The 21,760-nt window shown below is 37.4% G+C and overlaps 1 protein-coding gene across 7 annotated transcripts in view; it reads left to right on the top strand.

The window, feature by feature from the left end:
* LOC134487428 (NACHT, LRR and PYD domains-containing protein 12-like) overlaps positions 1 to 21,760 on the top strand; it is a 310,626-nt gene that overhangs the window by 269,713 nt on the left and 19,153 nt on the right. For all 7 annotated transcript variants that reach the window (XM_063289229.1, XM_063289226.1, XM_063289228.1 and 4 more), the window contains one exon: positions 3,743 to 3,913. In XM_063289229.1, coding sequence (XP_063145299.1) covers positions 3,743 to 3,913 — 171 coding nt within the window. The remainder of the gene's footprint in view (positions 1 to 3,742; positions 3,914 to 21,760) is intronic.

The raw sequence follows: 21,760 nt of genomic DNA, 5'->3' as shown, positions 1-21,760 counted from the left end.
CTGCTGCATATGGAACGAACAGCCTTGGTTGACAGCTGGGAAATAATGAGGAACACTCGCAAGTCACATTCAACTGAAGACTGAGGCACCCCTGGTTCTAACTGTATCCGTGGAGCCCTGCTGGATTTTAAGCCAGAGCAAAGCTTTCCTGATTAAAGTATAAAGTTGCTCTCTCTCACTCGATCTCATGCGCATCCCCACTTATCCAAATCCTACTCATCTAGGCTGGTCAGGCACTGCCTAGAAGAAGAGAATCAGCCAAGTTTAGACCCCCAATGACTCAAAGGTTTCAAGTGTTTTAAGACTCCTTTTCATTTGCTCCCGCAAACGCCTCACTATTGATCTGTAAATTCGGCAGTTGTTGATGGGATTAGGGTTTGCTGGGCACTTTGGCCCCAGCCTCCTTTATCTATTCTGATGACTTTTCTTTGGCATATCCTTTGGCTCTTAATGCCTTGGTTCCTTCTTATCTCTTTTCTGAAGGAATCTCTTTGACAAGATTCCTGGCTTTTCTTCCCTCTATGTACATGCTTGGTTCATTGTTAGGTTATGGCCACAATTGTCCATTCCAACCTAGTCTCACATTTTCACACAGACAAGATACAGAGAGACAAACATTCTTAATTGCTTTAGAGGTGACCAAAAGTGGGGAAGAAGCAGACCAAGAGAGGGATTAATTGTCCTTATTTCAATTAAACGTAAATTATACCGTGTTCAACTGGTCCCATACAAACATTATGCAACACCATTTATGAAATTTAGATTCTCCTGTCTTTTGTTTGAAAATGGATTTCCTTGCCTCTCACATATTTTAAAACATAGATGCATGGGTTCATAAAGTGTACAGTAATTCTAAGAGAAACTTTCCACTAGCTCTTACGATGAGTTTAATGCCAAATTAGGGCCCTTTTCCTTAAATTCCAGTAGCACCCCCAGACAAAAGGAAGGCATCCTTCCCTCCATTGTAAATTGAGAGAGATTACCAGTCAGGTCCAAGTCTCAAGGTACCTAGGCATTAAAAAAAAAAAAAGCATAACTCTTTGGAGGATCTGCAAGTGGCATGTATGCTTTTTGGAGAGAAAGTCTAGAAGAGGCAGAGTCGGTAGCCAGGGGGGACAGGTCTACACTACCCGAAGGAGGGTGGGGTGGGGGTGCTGACAGAGAAATGACTGGATGAGCCGAGGACCAAGAGGATGGAGCGAGAATGGGGGAGAAGAGGGGACATCTGCAAAGCAAGGATGAGCATTCCAAAGGAGGTGAAATGTGTGTGGAAACTTAAGACCCTGTCAGGAGGTTTTAGGCAGAGGCTTCCTAAATACATGCAGGAGAGTTTTGTTAAGTTAAGCTTAGATTTGAAAAATTCACACATACACCTGCTTAGAATAAGAACAAGCCATTGTTTATGCAAACAAGCTTCACTATTTCTTTATTGTCATCCAGTGTACATAGTCATCAATGTCACTCAGCTCCGCTTGTATCTGAAGTGGACCTATCGTTACCCACCCTCCAACAGATATGTAAACTTTTCCAGTTTAAGCTGAGGAAGTATAATCACAGAAAGAGTTTAACTAGAACAGATATTCTTCCTTTCTCTAAGCCATTGAAACATATACCTATTATTGCACAGTTACTAATCCCAGGAGATTCAGATCAAATCTTTATTATTACCACCATAAAGCCAGAAGCCAAATACAAACTAGACAAGTACTTGTATATTATAAACATAGAAGATAGAGATAACAAGGTGTGATAACATAAAATCAAGTAAAAAGCAAAAGGCATAAATTAATATAATTCTTCTGTCACAACAAAAGAAGTACATATACATGTACCTGTATGGGCACAAAATTGGGCAGCTGTGGATATCTGAACCTGGTTGGATAGAAGGATCAACAGGCAGATGTCATGCTGGGAATTTCATCAGGATGGGAGGGTTGAAAACCATCCGGGACTCCCTGTAAGGACAGCAGAAAAGAAGTATATGACTCAAAAGCTACTACAGAGCCATCGCTGCAATAGCACAGGTCCTTGTTTTGGGGTTGTTTTTATAGCATCCCAACAAAACAGCAGAGAGCAAGCCATCAAACCTGGCCAGAGTAAAGTTTCAATACAGTAATGGACGAAAGGAGATTTAAGAAACCCCATGAGCTGAAAAGTAAAGAACCAGGCTTAGTTAGATGTGAAAACTTGTATCCCAAATAGACTGCTTTAGAACATGTCCATCATTTTCAGAACTTAATGGCCAATGGGTTCCTAATGAGAGTCCCATGAAGTTTGCTAACAGCTTTATTTTAGCTAAATTGAGTTATGTTCTCAAAGAATCAATGGGGCCAGAATCACTGGAAAAAGGATTAGGTTTAGGCAGAAATCAAAAGGAGAATATCAAGCTCTAGCATCTTCAGAAGCAGAGCTCATCTCTAAACATCAGGCAACTTTCTTCATCCATCTTGGGACTGCCAGAAGAGGTCCAAGAAACTTCAACTGGACTGTCAAGAATGTCAACTTCATAAGAGGCCTGAGCAGGTTGTCTTGTTGCTTCTTGGTAACACCTGAAGAAGACATCACCATACATATTTCTTTATTAATTTTCTTTTTCTGATGGAAATGAGGAACATTGAGAAACTTGACTGAATTTGAAAATGTAGCTCATAATACTGAATGTTTGTTAACAATAATTTATAATTTATTACTGAAATTAAATTCATAACTAGAAGAAGCCAAAGATTTTATTATTAAATGAAGGTATAGTTATAGAGAAGGAACAGGCAGAATTTCAGTGGAAATTGAATATGAAATTTACCTTGAACAACACTTAGAGAGATTTGGTGTAAAAGCTTTTACACTAGGATATCACTCCCATCATGATTGTGAAAATGAGTAACACTTTTTCTGCGAAATGCTGGAAATGTAAAGAAAAGCTTCTGTCCTTCCATACGTAGTGGCAATGTTGCAAAGCTCAGCAATGCTGGAAAATAATTCATTGTAGAATCGAAAATTTTTGGAAGTCGTAATCCCATTTCACCCTGATACATTTTTATTAAATGTGACTAACCACACATTTCTTCAAAACATACTGAACTGGGATTGAATATGTTAAATGCTACAAGGATTTTATATGCTCTTTATTGGAAAAGAGGTTTGATCCCCTCTGCTGAAGAATGGCTACCGAAATTGTGGGTGTATACTCCGATGTCTAGATTACCTTAAAAGAAATTGGATTTAGAAGTCAATTCCATTTGGAAACCATTTTAGATTTGAACTGCACACATGAAACAGTGCCACATCCAACATTTGGGTTTCAGAGTTTATTTCTTATTTTGACATATAATCTACGTATTATTTACAGGATTCTTTTAATGTATTATTTATTATTTAGTTTTTCTCTTTCCATGCTGTTGACTCCAGTTGTGTTAACCAGGTATCTTTACTGTTCAATAGAGACATGTTTTTTGACTAGAAATTGGGTATGAAATGTCTTATAATATTTTAAGATGTATTAGCCATATGATATTTTAGATGTGTTGCTTATCCGCCCATGTCTATTGCTTTTATTGGGGTTTTTTAAAATAAGTGTTATCTGTACCATCTATTTTTATATGTGATACTTTTGTATCAGTATTTTTTTTTCTTCCATTCTTCTTTGGAAGTTATAATAGCTAGCTTGTAAAAATAAGTAAAATAAAATGCAAACCAAAACCAGATGATAACATCCTAATTCTTCTGAATACAGTATTTGCTGCAGTGCTCGTGGATGGTTCTTCACAGAGTCCAGCAGCAGGCATCTGGCTGAAGTCTTCAGGAAAAACCAGAGGTTGAGCAACTTAGATTTGACTTTTAAGCACACAAGTGACAGAGCAGTGGAATTGCTGTGTGAGGGACTCCAGCATCCAGACTGTAAAGTAGAAACACTACGGTGAGTGATCAGTGTTTCTTTTTCAGTTTGATGTGATTTACTTCCTCTTGAGTTCTGAAAACATATCCACAGAAAGACAGTTCCAGTTGTGATATATAATCATATTCTCTTCAGTTCTTCCTAGAGTGCTTTGTTTTCTAAGAGACAGTTTTACCCGTGAGCATCATCAAAAGGCCAGGAAGATGGTTTGCTTGCTAGGAGGCATGAGATCTGTGTCCCTCCTGATTGCAGAGATACTTTCTTAGCTGTTAGTTCCTGAGAAGCTGGCAGAAGGGCTAATTTTTCTCTGGGGTCTGTTGTCTGGGGTGAGCCCCAAAGATTATACCCTCATTAAGACATTTGCAGTTACGGCAGCAATTTCCCTGAGAAGAATATCTGAAACTAGATTTCATACATGTATAGGTCTATAAGTTTTGCTTTTTCTTTGCAGATATTTTACTCCACTTCGTTTAACCTGTATGGGAACTTTTAAATTGAGATTCACAGCAATCTATTTGTTATTTGGGTAGATTATATCATCTTGCTATCACTTCCTGGACTTCCGCTTCAATTGTTTATTAACTTCCTTTAATACAGTAAAGAAACTCTCTTCTGTGTACAATTTGCAGAAGCTGCTTTGATAGAAGTATTACTTTGCAAGTTATTTGCTAATCTAGATTAAATATTTTAATTTCCATCTACTTTCAGGAGAGCCTTGCCTTGCTATAAGTATTACTTTGGTTATTATTAGCATTGAATAATTTGGACTTATCTTTCTTCATTAATATAATCCTACAAGGTTTGTGGTGCTGAATAAGTCTAATAGACATTTTCAATTACATTTATTTGTTTCACTGTTTCTCATTGGACACTGTCATCCATGTTGGGCTAGATGTTTTTTTTTTCCTTTTTTCCTTCCCATCTAAATACTTATTTTAACCAAAAGGGAGTGTGACAATGTAAGGTGGGTTTTTTTCTTCTTTCTCTTTATTCACAAGTGGGTACTCCAAGAATTTCTTTTTTAAAAAATGGAATCTGTCAAGACTCTTTCTTGCAATCAGGATTGTAATATGTGAATAATAGGTGAATTTCTTATAACAAGATACTCTTAATTTTTAATACTGAAAATATATTCATTCAGTTCAGTATTAGAATTTTCTTTGTGTACATTTCTCATATAGCACTGCTGATAAGACAGTCGAATTAAAAAGATTAGCACGCAGTTTTCCATTGATCTTCTCATTCTGTAAGACTTTCCTAATGGAGTTGTACCTACCCCATCCAGCTTTCTTTCTTCTGACCAGTTCTTCTCTTTGATCGTTGTTCATTTTGATTAACCGTCCCAGGTAGACATAGTGGTCAACCTCTTGAATAAGTTCATTCTGAAGCCTCATTTGGAATTTTGGAAGGTTTCCTGTCTGCATATATTTTGTTTTGACGTGATTCATCTTTAGACCCACCTTTCTGCTTTCAGCGTCAAGTTGTAGAAGCATTTTTTGCAGCTTTCAAGCATCCTTTGTGATTAGTACAACATTGTCTGCAAATCTGATCGGCGGTGCTATATGGAAGTGAAAAATGGTTGCTAACAAAGGCAGAAGAGGAAGAGCTTTTGCGAGTACGAAGGGCTATGGAAAGATCCATGCTGAAAGTTTCTCTCCGAGACCACATCCCAAGCAGCCAGATTAGAACACGAAGTGGCATAAATGATGTCATTGTCAAATATCGGAAACGGAAGCTATGCTGGGAAGGACATGTTGCGCGCATGTCTGATGGCTGTTGGAAAACAGCAGTTGCTGAATGGTGTCCAAGAGAATAAAAAGACCTATTGGCCGAACTCCAAAGAGATGGGAAGATGCAATAGTCAAGGACTTTGGCTGAACCTGGAGAAGAAAAGCCAGGAGTCAAGACAAATGGAAAGCGAGTTGCAACCAGCAGGACTCTGCCCAGCCTCAGTCTGGTCAATCAAGGTGATCAAGGTGACATTTCTCATAATGTATTAATTGCTTATTATGTTGTGTTATAGGGATGCGGTGGTGCTGCGGGTTAAACCGCTGAGCTGCTGAGCTTGCCAATCGGAAGGTCGGTGGTTTGAATCTGCATGACGGGGTGAGCTCCCGTTGCCAGTCCCAGCTCCTGCCAACCTAGCAGTTCGAAAACATGCAAATGTGAGTAGATTAATAGGTACCGCTTCGGCGGGCAGGTAACGGTGTTCCGTTTAGTCATGCCAGCCACATGACCACAGAAGTGTCTACGCACAAACGCTGGCTCTTCGGCTTTGAAACGGAGATGAGCACCGCCCCCTAGAGTCGGACACGACTGGACTTAACGTCAAGGGAAACCTTTACCTTTACCTATGTTGTGTTATATATCAGATATTAATGAACTGTTATTAATCTTTTACTCTTCTTTGATTTGCTTTAATTTCATGAATGCAAGTAGAAAGACTAAGGATAAGATTGCATATTATTTTTCAAAATTGAGTCAGAGAAAACAGTTAGGATCTTTCTAAGTTGGAAGAATCCCACCAAGATGCCTCAGCTTCTTCTCCACAATCCTAAGAGTCCTTTGTAGGAAAGTTGTGTCTGTTGGAAGGTGGTCTCTCTAGTGATTTCAACAGTAAACACTGGGAAGTGCAAGTAAATTTCAATTCTTTTCAGGCAGATATCAAAGAGAGATATGACACATTTGTAACTAAAGTTATCTCTCCAAAAAAAGAAATTGAAGACTTGAACACTCTGAATTCTCTAGTTCAAAGATCTCAACAGACAGGAGTAAATAGATTGTAAGCCAAACTGGAATTAGTGGAAACTGATTTGCATAAAAATCATTTTAAATTTGAAGGTATATCAAAATATCTTGGTAAAGAAGATGTGGAAAGGAATATAGAAAACTTACTTAACACTCGAGTTCCTGGGAAGGAATGGTGATCTGAAGGTAGGTCTGCTAAAAGTGGAGCCAACTACTGTAGCGGAACGAAGAGCCGGTGAGTAGACCCACTCTTCATATTTCCCATCCGGACAAGGAGAGGACCTGAGATCACCCAGAAGCGCTCCAGACAGTTGCTTCTTGCAAGGAGACCACAACACAGCGGTCTCTGGCAGTTTTAGAGCTTGGGGAGAACAGGGAATAGCCATCTTGCTCAAACCACAGTCAGCGCCTTGAAAGGACACTGGGCTTGCATACTTCCTGTTCTAATCACTTTGGGAAATTGGTTGTTAACTGTCTCTGGCAGGTTTAGAGCTCAGGGAGACGAGGGGATAGCCGTCATGACTCAGTCGTGGAGACCGATAATGTGCAGCTGGCTTCAGATTCAGAGGGAGAGATTGACAACCTGCAACCAGAGTTACGGCAGAACTGCCACATGAGCAGCTGCAGGCAGAGGAGGGGGGCTGTCCGCACAGCTGCCATTGGTCTCTGAAGATGAAGAGGCTGAGTTGCCACCCCCTCCCAGCGCAAGGGCTCACCGTGTGGAACAGAGAGCAGAGCAAGGGCGCTTTACGAGGTTACTCGCAAGGAAGGAGCCTCGCCCCCTAAATGAGCCACACCAGGTTTGCTCTTATTGAAGAAAAGCAATGAGCTCAAGCCTCTCTGTTGGTGACAACCATTCGCAAATCCAGACTCTGTGCGCCTTGCCTTTGGACTCAAACTGGTGTGACTGTGACTCTGAACCTGGACTGGCTGACGACCTTGCTATGATGTTCTTAGGCCCTTGGATTTTGCCTTGTTCCTGCTGCTTGGATTTTGGACTATCTCTCTCGGCAAGTTTGCTGGACTTGTGGGGGCTTGATTTCTTTTGTGTGTGTGAGAGTTTGCACATACCTTTCTCTCTGCTGCTTGCTATTTGTTTAAAACCCACCCAGTAAAAGGTTGCAACTACCTCTCCGTGTGCTTGTGTGTGCTTGGCTTGGGACAGGAGAATAGCCGTCTTGCTCAAACTGTGGTTGGCCACTTCGAAAGGACACTGGGTTTGCATATTTGCTTTTCTAATCGCTTTTGGAAATTGGTTGTTGACTGCTTTTCAGCTATTAGGAACGTTTGGATCAACAACTCTGAAAACAGCCAATGAGTTTCCTTCATTCGTTTCTAGATAAGAGATGGGATATGGGAAGAGGAGATCTTTTGTTTTATCTTACGAGAAGGTGATAAGTTACTACAATTGTTTATACTTGTTGTGATGAAGGGGAAGTAATTTCTTTATACATTTCTCTTTTTACTTTAATCTTACTTTTTCTTTTCTGTTTTTCTTTTTCTTTTCTCTTTTCTCCAGCTTCTATTTTTGCTTTTTATCCTTTTTTCAGTTTGTACTACTTTTTATTGTTGCAATTGAATTTTTAATAAAATTACTATGTAAAAAAAGAAATCGTAAGACTCATCTTGATCTCAGTGTGGATAAGTCTCTGGAAATTCAAAGAATTTATAAATTCCTGGATGGCCTGAAGAAGAAAACTGCCACATGACACACTTGTAATATTTACATATTTTAAGTCTAAAGAGGCAGTTTTAGAGCGAAAAAGAAATGAAACTCTTTGAAAATGGGGGAGTACTATAATCAAACTTTTACTAGACTCTACCCCACTATTCTGAGACAGAGAAGGAATCTACAGTTCTTGACAGCAGTTCTCTAAGATTAAAAGATGAGATACAAATGGGCTGCTGCATTCCGTCTAGAGGTCTTTTGGGATAGTGCTAAAGCTTTAATGCACACCATTGATGATGTAAGAACCATGCTCAAATCTTTATCTGTAATGGAAAAGACGTAAGAGATTGGAACTTGGATTAACCAAGTGGCTTTTCTGGGAATGATGACTGAGAACAGGCAAAAGATCACAAATCTGACCAAGCAACTGGTATTTCTTCAGAAAATTAAAGCGATTTTTAAAGAATTTTATCTTTTTTTTGTAGTAGAATTTTATTAAGTTTGAGACTAAGATAATAACTACAAAAAAGCTACAAAAAGTGTGAAACACAAGAAAACAGAATATTAAGGATTACATACAGAGGTGACTTCCGACTTTCAACAGCAAGATATACAGCAATTTCCTTAATCAATTCCTTACTCTGTATCAAACTAAGATCACATTATTTCTATAAATCCTTCCATTAGTACATATACAAATCACTAATGCAATTGCTCCTTCCCCTTATATTTATTTTTATTTATTTATTTATGTTTGCATCTTCTAGCATACTATCTGATATCATACTATCAGATATCAGATATGCTGATCATAAAAGACCCCCCCAAGGGAACAGCACCATCCAACTACCGGCCAATAACCTGCCTCCCCACAACATGGAAAGTCCTTTCAGGCATCATAGCTGCCAAGCTGCAGGACCATGTAGGCCAGTACATGAGCACAGCTCAGAAGTGCATTAGGAACAACACCAGAGGCTCCAAACACCAGTTGCTCATAGATAGAGCAGTCGCCCGAGACTCAAGTTCTAGACAGACCGATCTGAGCACAGCCTGGACTGACTACAGGAAAGCCTATGACTCAATGCCACATAGATGGATCTGTGAATGCCTGGCACTATACAAAGTCAACAGGACACTCAGGACCTTCCTCAAGAACTCAGTGGGACTGTGGAAGACAACACTGGAAGTCCCCTCAAGACAGGTCGCATAAGTGGCCATCAAGTGTGGCATATACCAAGGTGATGCACTGTCCCCACTGCTGTTCTGCATGGGCTTGAACCCCCTCAGCCAGATTATCATAAGTTCTGGATACGGTTACAAGTTCAAGAGTGGAACAACCATCAGCCACCTCCTCTACATGGATAACATCAAGCTGTACACTAACAGTGAACGAGACATCGACTCACTGATCCACCTGACACGGGCTGGACTAAAAGATAGCACTGAGGCAATGATCATAGCAGCACAAGAACAGGCACTAAGGAGGTTGGGGGTTTCCGGTGAAGGAGTATGGCGGCAGGTCGAGCTCTGTAAGAGCTCGGAAAAATTAATATCTACAACGCGGAGGTTGAGAGTCCTGCAGAGTCGGAGAGAGATGGGCAGGCCTCATAGGCAGCGCTAGAAAAGGAGTGCTGCCGGCAAAAGACTCCAGCGGCTTCGGAGCGGCAGGCGAAAGCTTTGCTTTCTCTTTCAACACTTTCACTTTCACCTCAACAATAAAGTAGCCGGGAAGCCTGGAGGCATATCTGTAGAACCTGCGTGAGTAGCCTAGCTAGCTAGGCAATTCTGCAGCCCCCTTCATTTCTATTAAAAGAAGCAACAACTTTTGACCACAGAAGAGAAAAAGAAGAAACTTTCTAAGCGGGAAAAAAAAACCTTTTCTATACTTTGGCGACAAAAAATCTTTACTGCCAGTCCTCACTTAAAAGGAACTGAATTAATTAATTAATTTCTAACGCCATATTGGACTATATTGTAGATGTTTATAAGATTATTTTGAATTGTATGCTCTGTATGTTTTGATATAAATATTATACATTGCTTTATATAAATAAATATAACATTAGGTGTAGTGATTAAGATAAGTAAATAAAGATTTCTATAAGAACAAAATGAATACAAGGAGACAGAATAGGAGAGGCTCAGAAGCCAGGGAAGGAGAATGGCTGAAAGCCAGGTTTGAAGATTTTACGCAAAAAACAATCCAAAATATTACTCAAAATTTAACGCAATTATTAGAGGAGAAAATAGATGGATTTGAAAAAAGGTTAGATCATAAGTTAGAGACAATGGACAAAAGAATAAAAGCAGACATTCAAGAGGTAAGAGAAAGAGTGGAGAAATTAGAAGTAGAGAATGATATAGAATTAGACCGATTAACTGTGTTAGAGTTAAAAGAAAAAGAACATTGTGTTAGACTTAGAGGTGTACCTGAAAAAAAGAGGCAGAAATAAGAGAAATAGTGGTTCAAATGCTTGCAAGTTTAATTGAATGGGAGGAAGAAAGGCTAGAAGAAGATATAGAAAAAATGTTCAGAGTTAACTCGAAATATGCAAAAACTAACCGGAAACCAAGAGATATAATAATTGAATTTGCTAGGAAAAAGACAAAAGAATTGATAATACAGGCCTCCTATGGGGAAAAAATTGATATCGAAGGAGAGGAGATTATGATATTGAAAGACGTACCACTGAGAATATTAAAAAAAAGAAGAGACTACTTCTTTCTCAATGAAGTCCTTAAACGAAATAAAATCCCCTTTAGGTGGGAAGTATTGGAAGGAGTTAGTGTCACATTCCAACAACAAAGATATAAACTGAATACTATTTTTAAGACTCAGGAATTTCTCAGAAAATATAAGAAAGATTTAGAACCAGAAACAGATAGAAGGGAAAGGCCAGAAAGTAAAGAAAGTAAAGTGAAACGTTTAAATACAGAGGAACAAAGTGCAGAGGAACTAGCTTCAAGTTCTAAAGAATTTGTAATACTCCAATGAGTGAACTAAAATGCCTTTCCTGGAATATAAATGGAGCCAATACCCCATTTAAAAGGAAAAAAGTTTTTCACTATTTATACAAATTAAAACAAGATATCATATGTCTTCAAGAAACTCATATTGTGAAAAAAGATAGTAAATATTGGTAAATAACAAATTAGGAAATGAATTTATAGCAGCAAATGAAAAAAAATAAATGGAATTGTAATATATGTAAAGCCCCATGTAAATCCTAAATTAATAAGTGATGATAAAAATGGGAGATATTTAATAATAGAATTAGAACTACAAAATTCTAAAGCAATATTGGTTGGAGTATATGCCCCTAATAATAATCAGAATAAATTCTATCAAAATTTATCAAATGAACTTTCCGAATTATCCTATAACAATTGGATTATGATGGGAGATCGGAATGGAGTTACCTTACCAACTATTGACAGAAAATCTGAACAACAAATTTAAAAAAATTGCCCCAATCTTTTTTTGATATGTCAGAAAATTTGGCTATTGTAGATGCCTGGAGATATAAAAACGGTACGGCTAGAGATTATACATTTTATTCAGACAGATTCCAATCGTTCTCCAGGATCAATATGATATGGTTATCTAAAAATTTGGCAAATAAAATTTTAAATGTATCAATTCTCCCCTGATCCTTCTCAGACCATAATCCAGTTCAATTGGTTATAAAACTCCACCCAAAAAGTTATAGGTGGAGATTAAATGAAACCTTGTTGAGAAACAAAGAAATTGTAGAAGATTGCCAAAATAAATTGAAAGAATTCTTTGACTGGAATTTAAATAAGTGAGTATTGGGACAGTATGGGATACTAGCAAGGCATATATGAGAGGATATTTTATGTATTTAAATAGTTACTTAAAGAGGAAAACACAACAAAAAATTCAAACAGTTCTTGATCACATTAAGATAAAAGAAAAAAATCTTCAAATAAGACCATCAGATGAAGGTATAAATCATCAAATAAAAATTTTACAGCAGCAATTAAAAATACAACAGATGAAATTGAAAGAAAATTGAGATATATTAAACAAAGAAATTTTGAATATGCTAATAAAGCTGGAAAATGGTTAGCCTACAAATTAAGAAAAGAAAAGGAAAAAAAAGTTATTACTAAAATTTGAGAAAATGGGAAAGAATTAGTTGACAATGAAAAAATTAAAAAGGCATTTCATAAATTCTTTACAAACCTATATAAGAAACAAGAAATTTCAATTGATAAAATTGGAAACTATTTATTAAAACAAAATTTAAAGAAATTAACTAAAGACCAAAAAGCATTAATTAACAATCCCATCACAACCCAGGAAATTATAGAGGCAATTAGAAAATTGAAAACAGGCAAAGTTCCAGGTCCAGACGGATTTTCAGCAGGTTATTATAAATATTTTCAAGATCAAATTTTGTTACCACTTAAAGATTTAATGAATGCGATTCTGTTAGGAAATCCAGTACCAAAATCTTGGTCAGAGGCAAATATCATACTAATCCCAAACGAAAAACAAGACCCGTCACTATGTAAAAATTATAGACCTATTTCATTATTAAACAATGACTATAAAATATTTACTTTAATTCTAACTGAAAGACTAAAAACAATACTTCAAGAAATAATTAATTATGACCAAAATGGTTTTTTACCCCAAAGATATATAAAAAACAATATAAGGACGGTTTTAAATATAATAGAGTATGCCCAATTTCATAATGAAAAACAGCTTATGTTGTTATTTTTAGATGCTGAAAAAGCTTTTCACAACCTAAATTGGAATTTTATGCTTAAGGCTTTAGAATTGATGGATTTTGGCGATATATTTATAAAAGCAATAAAATCAATTTATACATTTCAAAAAGCCAGAATTGTGATTAACGAAGAGATAACACAAGAATGTCAAATAGAAAAAGGAACAAGGCAAGGTTGTCCGCTATCTCCTTTATTATTTATATTGGTATTGGAGGTTCTAACAGAAGCTATCAGAAAGGATCATCGAATTGAAGGGATAAAGATTAAACAAGAAACATATAAATTAAGAGCCTTTGCGGATGATTTAGTTATCACTTTACAAAACCCGTTAATATCAATTGATTACTTATTAAAGACACTACAAGAATATGGAGAATTAGCTGGTTTTAAAATAAATAATCAAAAAACGAAGATGATAAATTTAAACATGCCACAAAATAATCAGAATGTATTAGAAATTAAATCAGGATTTAATAGTGTTAAAAAAGTTAGATATCTAGGGATAGAGATTTCAGCCAAAACTAGTGATTTATTTCAAAATAATTATGTTAAAATATGGAAGGAAATTAAACAAGATTTATTGAGGTGGGAAAAATTAAACTTATCAATTATGGGACGAATCTCTGCAATTAAGATGAATATTTTGCCGAAGATGCTATTTTTATTTCAAACCATTCCAATATTTATAACTGATAAAATTTTTAAATTATGGCAAAAAGATCTTTCAAAATTTATTTGGCAAGGGAAAAGACCAAGAATTAAATTCAAATTACTACAAGAGGATAAGGAAAGAGGAGGCTTGGGTCTTCCCGATTTCAGGTTTTATTATGAGGCATGTGGTCTATTATGGTTAAAAGAATGGGTTACCCTACAAGATGATAAATTACTAAATTTAGAAGGACATGATTTAAAATTTGGATGGCACGGCTTCTTATGGTATAACAAATTGAAAGTAAATAAAACATTTAATAATCATTGTATTAGACATTCCATTCTTAAAATTTGGGAAAAATATAAATCTATTTTAACATCAACAATACCACTATGGATTTCCCCGCAAGAAGCTTTTGTAAGGCGAGAAACAATAAACCATAAGTGGCTAAAATATTCGCATTTAACAAAATTTGAAGGGACCAAATTTACAATGAAGACAAGAGAAGAACTGGAAAGTGAAGGATATTCATGTCAATGGTTTACATATATTCAATTAAAAGAACAATTTAAAATAGATGCCAAAAGTTATAAATTTACAAAAAAACTATCTTGGTGGGATGAACAAGTGTATGCTAATAATGACCACATGATCTCTAAAACATATAAAATGCTATTACAAATGAGAATATTAAATGTACAAATTAAGCAATGTATGAACAAATGGGAGAAAAACTTTGGATACAATATTGAATACGATGTTTGGGAAAGAATGTGGACTAAGGGATTAAAATTTACATTAAATTATAATTTAAAAGAAAATTTTTATAAAATGATGTATATGTGGTATATTACTCCTGAAAAATTATCGAAAATGTTTCGAAATACGTCAAATGTCTGTTGGAAATGTAAAAAAGAAATTGGAACTTTATACCATATGTGGTGGACCTGTAAAAAAGCGAAAAAAAATTGGTCATCTATACATAATATAATTTGTAAAATATTGGTAGTAAACATTGATAAATCACCAGAATTCTACTTATTGGGCTTTATGAACAAAGATTTGGAAAAAAAACTATGGAAAACTTCTACTGTATTTGATTACTTTGGCCCGAATTACTTATGCCGCAAAGTGGAAAGAAGAATTAATTCCATCTGTGGAAGAATGGATACTTAAATCCCTAAACTTGGCACAAATGGCAAAACTAACGGACCAACTAAACGATAAAAATATGGAAGACTTTCAAAAGGACTGGACACCCTTTTTTAAATATGTGGAATGGACTCAAAAAGTTAATATGAACATATAGTATGTAAATAGCAAATTATTTTAATTATATAATCTCTTATTAGAATTAATGAAGGCAATTTAGAGAATTAAGGAAAAAAAATATGCTAGGATATTAAGCTGTACCGTCTAGAAAGTTGGAAACCCAAATCTTTCTATTTATGTATTTATTTATGTATTTATTTATTTATTTAATTCTTTTTTATTTTTATATATATATTCATTTTCTCTCTTTTCTTTTTCTCCTCCTCCCTTTTTTTTCTTCTTGTCTTTTTTGTATTGTAAGATATTATTGTTTGTATGTAATTTTATGTTTATTTAAATAAATTAATAAAGATTCATTTAAAAAAAAAAGAACAGGCACTAAGCACCAGATCCATAGAAGCAGGAGTCTACCACACTAGACAGGACCCAAGGTGCAGACTGTGCAGAGAGGCCTCAGAGACAGTCCAACACACAGTGGCAGGGTATAAGATGCATGCAGGAACAGCATACACTGAATGGCACAACCAAGTAGCTGGCATGGTGTACAGGAACATCTGCATGGTGCATGGGCTAGACCCTCCCAAGTCCAGATGGGAGATTCCACAGAAGGTTGTGGAGAATGATAGGGCTAAGATCCTGTGGGACATCCAGATCCAGACAGGCAGGTACTGGCCAATCAGCCAGACACTGGTAGTAGACAAGGACCAGAAGACAGCAGTGGTGATAGATGTAGTGGTGCCAAGTGACAGCAACATCAGGAAGAAGGAGTATGAGAAGCTGGAGAAGTACCAGGGCCTGAAGGAGGAATTTAGAGAGGATGTAGAAAGTGAAGGCCAAAGTAGTCCCAATGGTGGTAGGGGCACTTGGGGCTATGACTCCTAAGCTGAGAGAGTGGCTCCAACAGATCCCAGGAGCAACATCTGAGCATTTTGTCCAGAAGAATTCAGTGCTAGGAACAGCTAAGATACTACGCAGAACCCTCAAACTCCCAGGCCTCTGGTAGAGGACCTGAAGTTGAGGAAGACACTTACCACCCATATGGGTGAGAAGGGGGTTCTAAATCAACTTCCCTCCCACATGAGAGAACATCCATTTAATTATTACCTTTCTACCACTATTGTATATATTTGTGCCCACTATAATAAAAATCAAATTATACAAACATAAATTTGGCCTAGTGGTTAAGGTGCTGGGCTAGAAACCAGGAGACTGAGAGTTCTAGTCCCACCTTAGGCATGAAAGCCAGTTGGGTGACCTTGGGCCAGTCAGACACTCTCATCCCAGCTCACCTCACAGGGTTGTTGTTGTGGGGAAAATAGGAGGAGGGAAGGAGTATTAGGTATGTTTGCTGCCTTGAGTTATTTATAAAAATAATAAAGATGGGATAAAAATAAAATAAATAAATAAATAGTCTGCTTTTATAATTAATACTACAACAATCTTATCGCTATTAAACCTAAAAAACAAGCAATAATTATTGTATCTCACAGATACCTTGTAAATCTTACAAATCAAACAAACCTTAAAAAAAAGTCCAGTAAATCTTAATCCAAGATTAAAAAGAAATGAAATCATAATAGCCTCATTATCAATCCAACTACATATTCTTAAATTTTTACCCCACTTCAAAATAAACAAGGACATTTGCATATCTGGTACCAATCGAAGTGAATATTTGTAGCTCAGGGTTGAAGTGGAGTCGTCGGTGCTCTCTGAGCCTTGTTGTTTTCTTGCAGACATTTCATTGCCAGACTAGGCAACATCTTCAGTGTGAACAGGGAGTGGGCCTTGCTCTCAGTTTATATACCATGACTTGTCCTGCTTGTGTTGGTGGAGGTGCTGTTCTCATCTTGGGAGTTCCTTGATTGGGCTGTTGTTTGCTGCTTGGTTGTTTGCCTGAGTTACTAGTTCCTTGATTAGGGTGTATTGTGCTGTTCGATGGTTCATCTGGTGTTGATCCTAGTGTTGATTTTTGCATATCTGGGTGTTGATTGCTGGCAAGGTGGTGTTCTGGTCTTTTGGCTTTTCTATTGTTCCTTTTGAATGGTATGTAAATGTTGTTTACCTCTATGTGTCTGTTGATGGCTGCTTTGTCTGAGTGCCAGGCTTCCAGGAATTCTCTGGCGTTTTTGGATTTGGCTTGGTTTAGGATGCTCACAGTTTCCCAGTTGAAACTATGGCTGAGTCTGTCCATGTGTTGTGAGATTAAGGAGTTCTTATTGTGTCTTCTGACTGCTAGTTGGTGTTCGTGGATGGGTTCTGCTAGTCTTCTGCCTGTCTGTCCTACATAGTGGCTGTTACAGTCTTTGCACTGTATGTTGTAAATAACTCCTGTTTTTTCTTCTTGGGCTACTGGGTCTTTTGGGTTACTTAAGATGTTTTGAAGAGTTTTAGTTGGTTTATGTGCTATGGTGATGCCATGCAGTTGTAACAGTCTGTTGGTAGTTTCTGAGATGTTTCTGATGTATGGCAGTGTTATCCTTTTCATAGCTTCTGTTGGTTGGGTTGTAGTGGGTTGGGTGGTGAGGCACTTTTTGATAAAGTTGAGCGGGTATCCATTTTGTTGGAAGACGCTGTACAAATGATCTGTTCCCTTTTTCTGGTGTTCTGGGTTGCTGTAGTGTGTAAGTACTCATCTGAATAATGTTGTTACACAGCTTCTCTTGTGGGAGGTTGGATTGTTACTTTGGTAATGGAGCACTTGGTTGGTGTGGGTAGTTTTCCTGTAGACTTGTGTTTCTAGCTTGCCATCATTTCGTCTACTGATGAAGATGTCCAGGAATGGTAGTGTGTTGTTGTTTTCTTCCTCCCTTGTGAATTTTATTCCATTAAAGATGTTATTGATGGTTTCGTGAGTTTCTTCCAGTTGTTTCTTTTGTATTATGACAAAAGTGTCATCTACATACCGGATCCATACTTTGGGTTGTATATGTGGGAGTGCTATCCTTTCTAGATGCTGCATTACAATCTCTGCTATGTCCTGAAATAGGTGATCCCACGGATGTTCCTTTGACCTGTTGGTATATTTCTCCGTCAAACTGAAAGTAGGTTGTAAGGCAGAGGTTGATGAGGTCCATTATCCTGGGTATTTCTATTTTGGTGTATTTGGCTAAGTCAGGTGTGTTGCGCAGAGCTGCAGCCATGGATTCTTTCGCCAGTGCCGGGTCTATGGATGTGAAGAGAGCTGTAATGTCGAATGACACTATGATCTCATCTTCTTCTATTTTTAGGTTTTTGATTTTCTCGAGGTACTGTAGTGGGGAGTTGATAGAATATTCACTTTCCTCTGTGAGCTGCCTAGGTTTCTTTGTAAGCTCTTTGGCTATGTTGTATGTGGGAGTCCCTGGTAATGATACAGTGGGCCGAAGTGGTATGCCAGGCTTGTGTATCTTGGAGCATCCGTAGAAGCATGGGAGGACGGGTCCACTGCTTTTCATCCACCTCTGTTCTTCTTGTGTAATTTGACCGCTTTACATCCACATGGCATCCCTTCTTGTGAAATTTGACTGCTGTTACAACTGCATGGCATCACCGTAGCACATAAACCAACTAAAACTCTTCAAAACATCTTAAGTAACCCAAAAGACCCAGTAGCCCAAGAAGAAAAAACAGGAGTTATTTACAACATACAGTGCAAAGACTGTAACAGCCACTATGTAGGACAAACAGGCAGAAGACTAGCAGAACCCATCCATGAACACCAACTAGCAGTCAGAAGACACAATAAGAACTCCTTAATCTCACAACACATGAACAGACTCAGCCATAGTTTCAACTGGGAAACTGTGAGCATCCTAAACCAAGCCAAATCCAAAAACACCACAGAATTCCTGGAAGCCTGCAACTCAGACAAAGCAGCCATCAACAGACACATAGAGGTAAACAACATTTACATACCATTCAAAAGGGACAATAGAGAAGCCAAAAGACCAGAACACCACCTTGCCAGCAATCAACACCCAGATATGCAAAAATCAACACTAGGAGCAACACCAGATGAAGAATCGAATAGCACAATACACCTTAATCAAGGAACTATTAACTCAATCAACCAAGCAGCAAACAACAGCCCAATCAAAGAACTCCCAAGGAGAGAACAACACCCCCACCAACACAAGCAAGACAAGCCACGGTATATAAACTAAGAGCAAGGCCCACTCCCTGTTCGCACTGAAGATGTTGCTTAGTCTGGCGATGAAACATCTGCAAGAAAACAACACGGCTCAGACAGCACCAAGGACTCCACATTTACATATCTCCCTTTTACAACCAAGGCACTTTTCTTGCAAAAATCCAACAGGCCAAATGCTGCCCTTAAGAATTCAGAGTTCTCAGCAGAAAAACTCCCACAAAGAGGATTCTCTTCTCTCCCATAACATTCCCTCAGAAAAACAACTTTAATCTGCAGCTCAGACTGTTGCTTTAACCCCTTCAGCACCAAAATATAGTCTTTGTCTGGCATTACTTCAGGCTCATTCTCAGTAGAGAGATCTCCATCCTTGTCAAATCTTCCTCTTCTTCCATAACATCTTCAGCCAGATGACACACTTTAGAAATAAAATCTTCCCCAATGTCCCGAATATTCTGCAGAATAGCTTGACAGCAATCTGAAAAGATCTCTTTGAAGTTCTGCTTAAACTCACAAGGGAACTCTGACAGAGCCTCCTTGAAATCTTCCATGTTTCAGGCAGTAGATTATGGCACCCCCTGGGTACTTGACTAGTGCAGATAGGAGTTAAGGAGTTAATGCAAAGCTTCCAAATGAAATTGAAACAAGAGAAAGTGTACTAACCAGCAATTCCCAGGGAAAGTGAACAGAAAGCTGAAGATTTAAAACGGCAAATCCAACGTGTCGGAAAATATTCAATCCTTCAAATTCAGTACAAAAATGATAACAGGAAGGCAATTATTTATTCTCAATCCTCCTTAATCTTAAAGCGGGAAAACAAGCCAAAACTTTAAAAGATTTTTAAAAATTTAATCCAGAAATAACGTTAAGCACCAAGAGTCTGCTTCTTCTTACTGTAGAAAGCCTCTCTTAGGGTAAAAAACTGGAAATAAAAGTAAATTAGGTGCTTTAGAAATGGAGTGGCCGGACTTACTGTCCCTTTAAGAGCTGCAGCATGGCTTGGAATTAGGTGCTTTAGAAATACGAAGCTGGGTGAAATCCCAGCCTCCCGGTGAAGTCTTACCCGTTGATTTTGCAAGCTGTCCACAATCTCCTGGCTACAACTCACTCTCTGGAGGACAAATGGGTCAATTCCAAGCATTTTCCTTGACCTGGACAAATGCTCTGGGCTACAGGAGAAACCAGAAGCCACGATGCCAGTTCTGCCTGCGGAGCTCGCAGGCACCGCTGCTCAGTACACCGTACTCCCACCAGAAGTCCTAAAGAATTTTATATTGAAGTCACTCAAGTCCTGGACCATCTCTCAGAACTTGTGGAGATCAAACTGTGCCAACTATTGGAAGAAGCTGACATGGTCGACAACTACCCTCAGTATAAAGCTGCTTCTCCAAGGAAGAAGATGAGGATTGCTGACTTGGAGATAAAAAGAGAAAGGGGGAAAAATGAATTCTGGAGATTTGAACAAGAAAGAGATTTGTATTTTTAAAGTAGTTTTCTTTGTAATTTCACACCTTCTTAGTTTTCTTTTTTCTTTTTATTACGTCTTTTGTTTCATGCATTTTAGATTTTACTTATATGTTTAAAAAAATTAATAGTTTTATTTTAAAAATTGTCATCTTGGACAGACAGAAAGTATGGATTAGCCATAAGTGAAAAATATGCAACAATAAAGACAAATTCAGAGGTGGATAAGGAATTTGATAGAGGATGAAAAGCAATTTGTGTATCAGCTAATAGGCTTTAATCTTACTGATAAGAAGGTCAAATGTTTGGGAATTCTTTTTGACAAAAGTGATAAAGGTCTCTTCAAGAATATTTATTTACCAACTTGGAAACATATAACAACAGATCTTTGTAGATGGAAGAAATTAAATTTGTCCTAGGAAGAATTGCGGTGGTGAAAATGAACATTTTTCCAAGGTGAATTTTTCTATTTCAAATGATTCCAATTTTTATTAAGAGTGAGGTATTAAACGACTGGCATAGACAAGTAACAAATTGTATATGGTCTAATAAAAGGCCAAGGGTTAAATTCAGGAACTTGCAGGATTCAAAAGAATGTGGGGGTCTAGCAGCTCTGAATTTCAGATTGTACTATTCTGACAATAGACTAACATAGATTTCAGAACGGGTAATAGTTCTTTATGGTTCCATCACTTCTATAGGAGGGGTAGGCCTTCCAGAAGGGTGGAACAGATATATTTGGGTTGATAAACACAGAAATAAACAATGTTTAAGAGATCAAATAGTATTAAGTAATTTATTGCATGTTTGAGGCAAATACAAGAAAAGAGGAAGTCCAGATTTTTTGCCACTTGCATCATTACTGAATGTCTATTTTTATGAAGAGGAAGGTACCAAGAAATTTTCTTGGTGGACAGACAACAACTTTTCAGATTACAAGGTTTTATTGTCAACAGGAGGAATTAAGGTATTTCAAGTCTCTTGCTGCATGGTGCTCTTCCACACCTAAGTGTTTTCAGTACTTCCAATTAAGCAGCACAGCAACAAAAGAACTGTGGTAACAAGGAGGAACACTGAGAACCTTGTCTGAATTTTAAAATCTTATAAGATTCAATATTTGCTAACAACAGTTTATAATTTATTAAAGATTTTACAATTAAACAGAGGAACAGT

This window comes from Candoia aspera, chromosome 1, assembly GCF_035149785.1.
Source record: "Candoia aspera isolate rCanAsp1 chromosome 1, rCanAsp1.hap2, whole genome shotgun sequence".
Classification (NCBI taxonomy): Eukaryota; Metazoa; Chordata; class Lepidosauria; order Squamata; family Boidae; genus Candoia; species Candoia aspera.
Note: the sequence above shows the minus strand (reverse complement) of the source record. Positions and strands in the feature narration are given on the sequence as shown.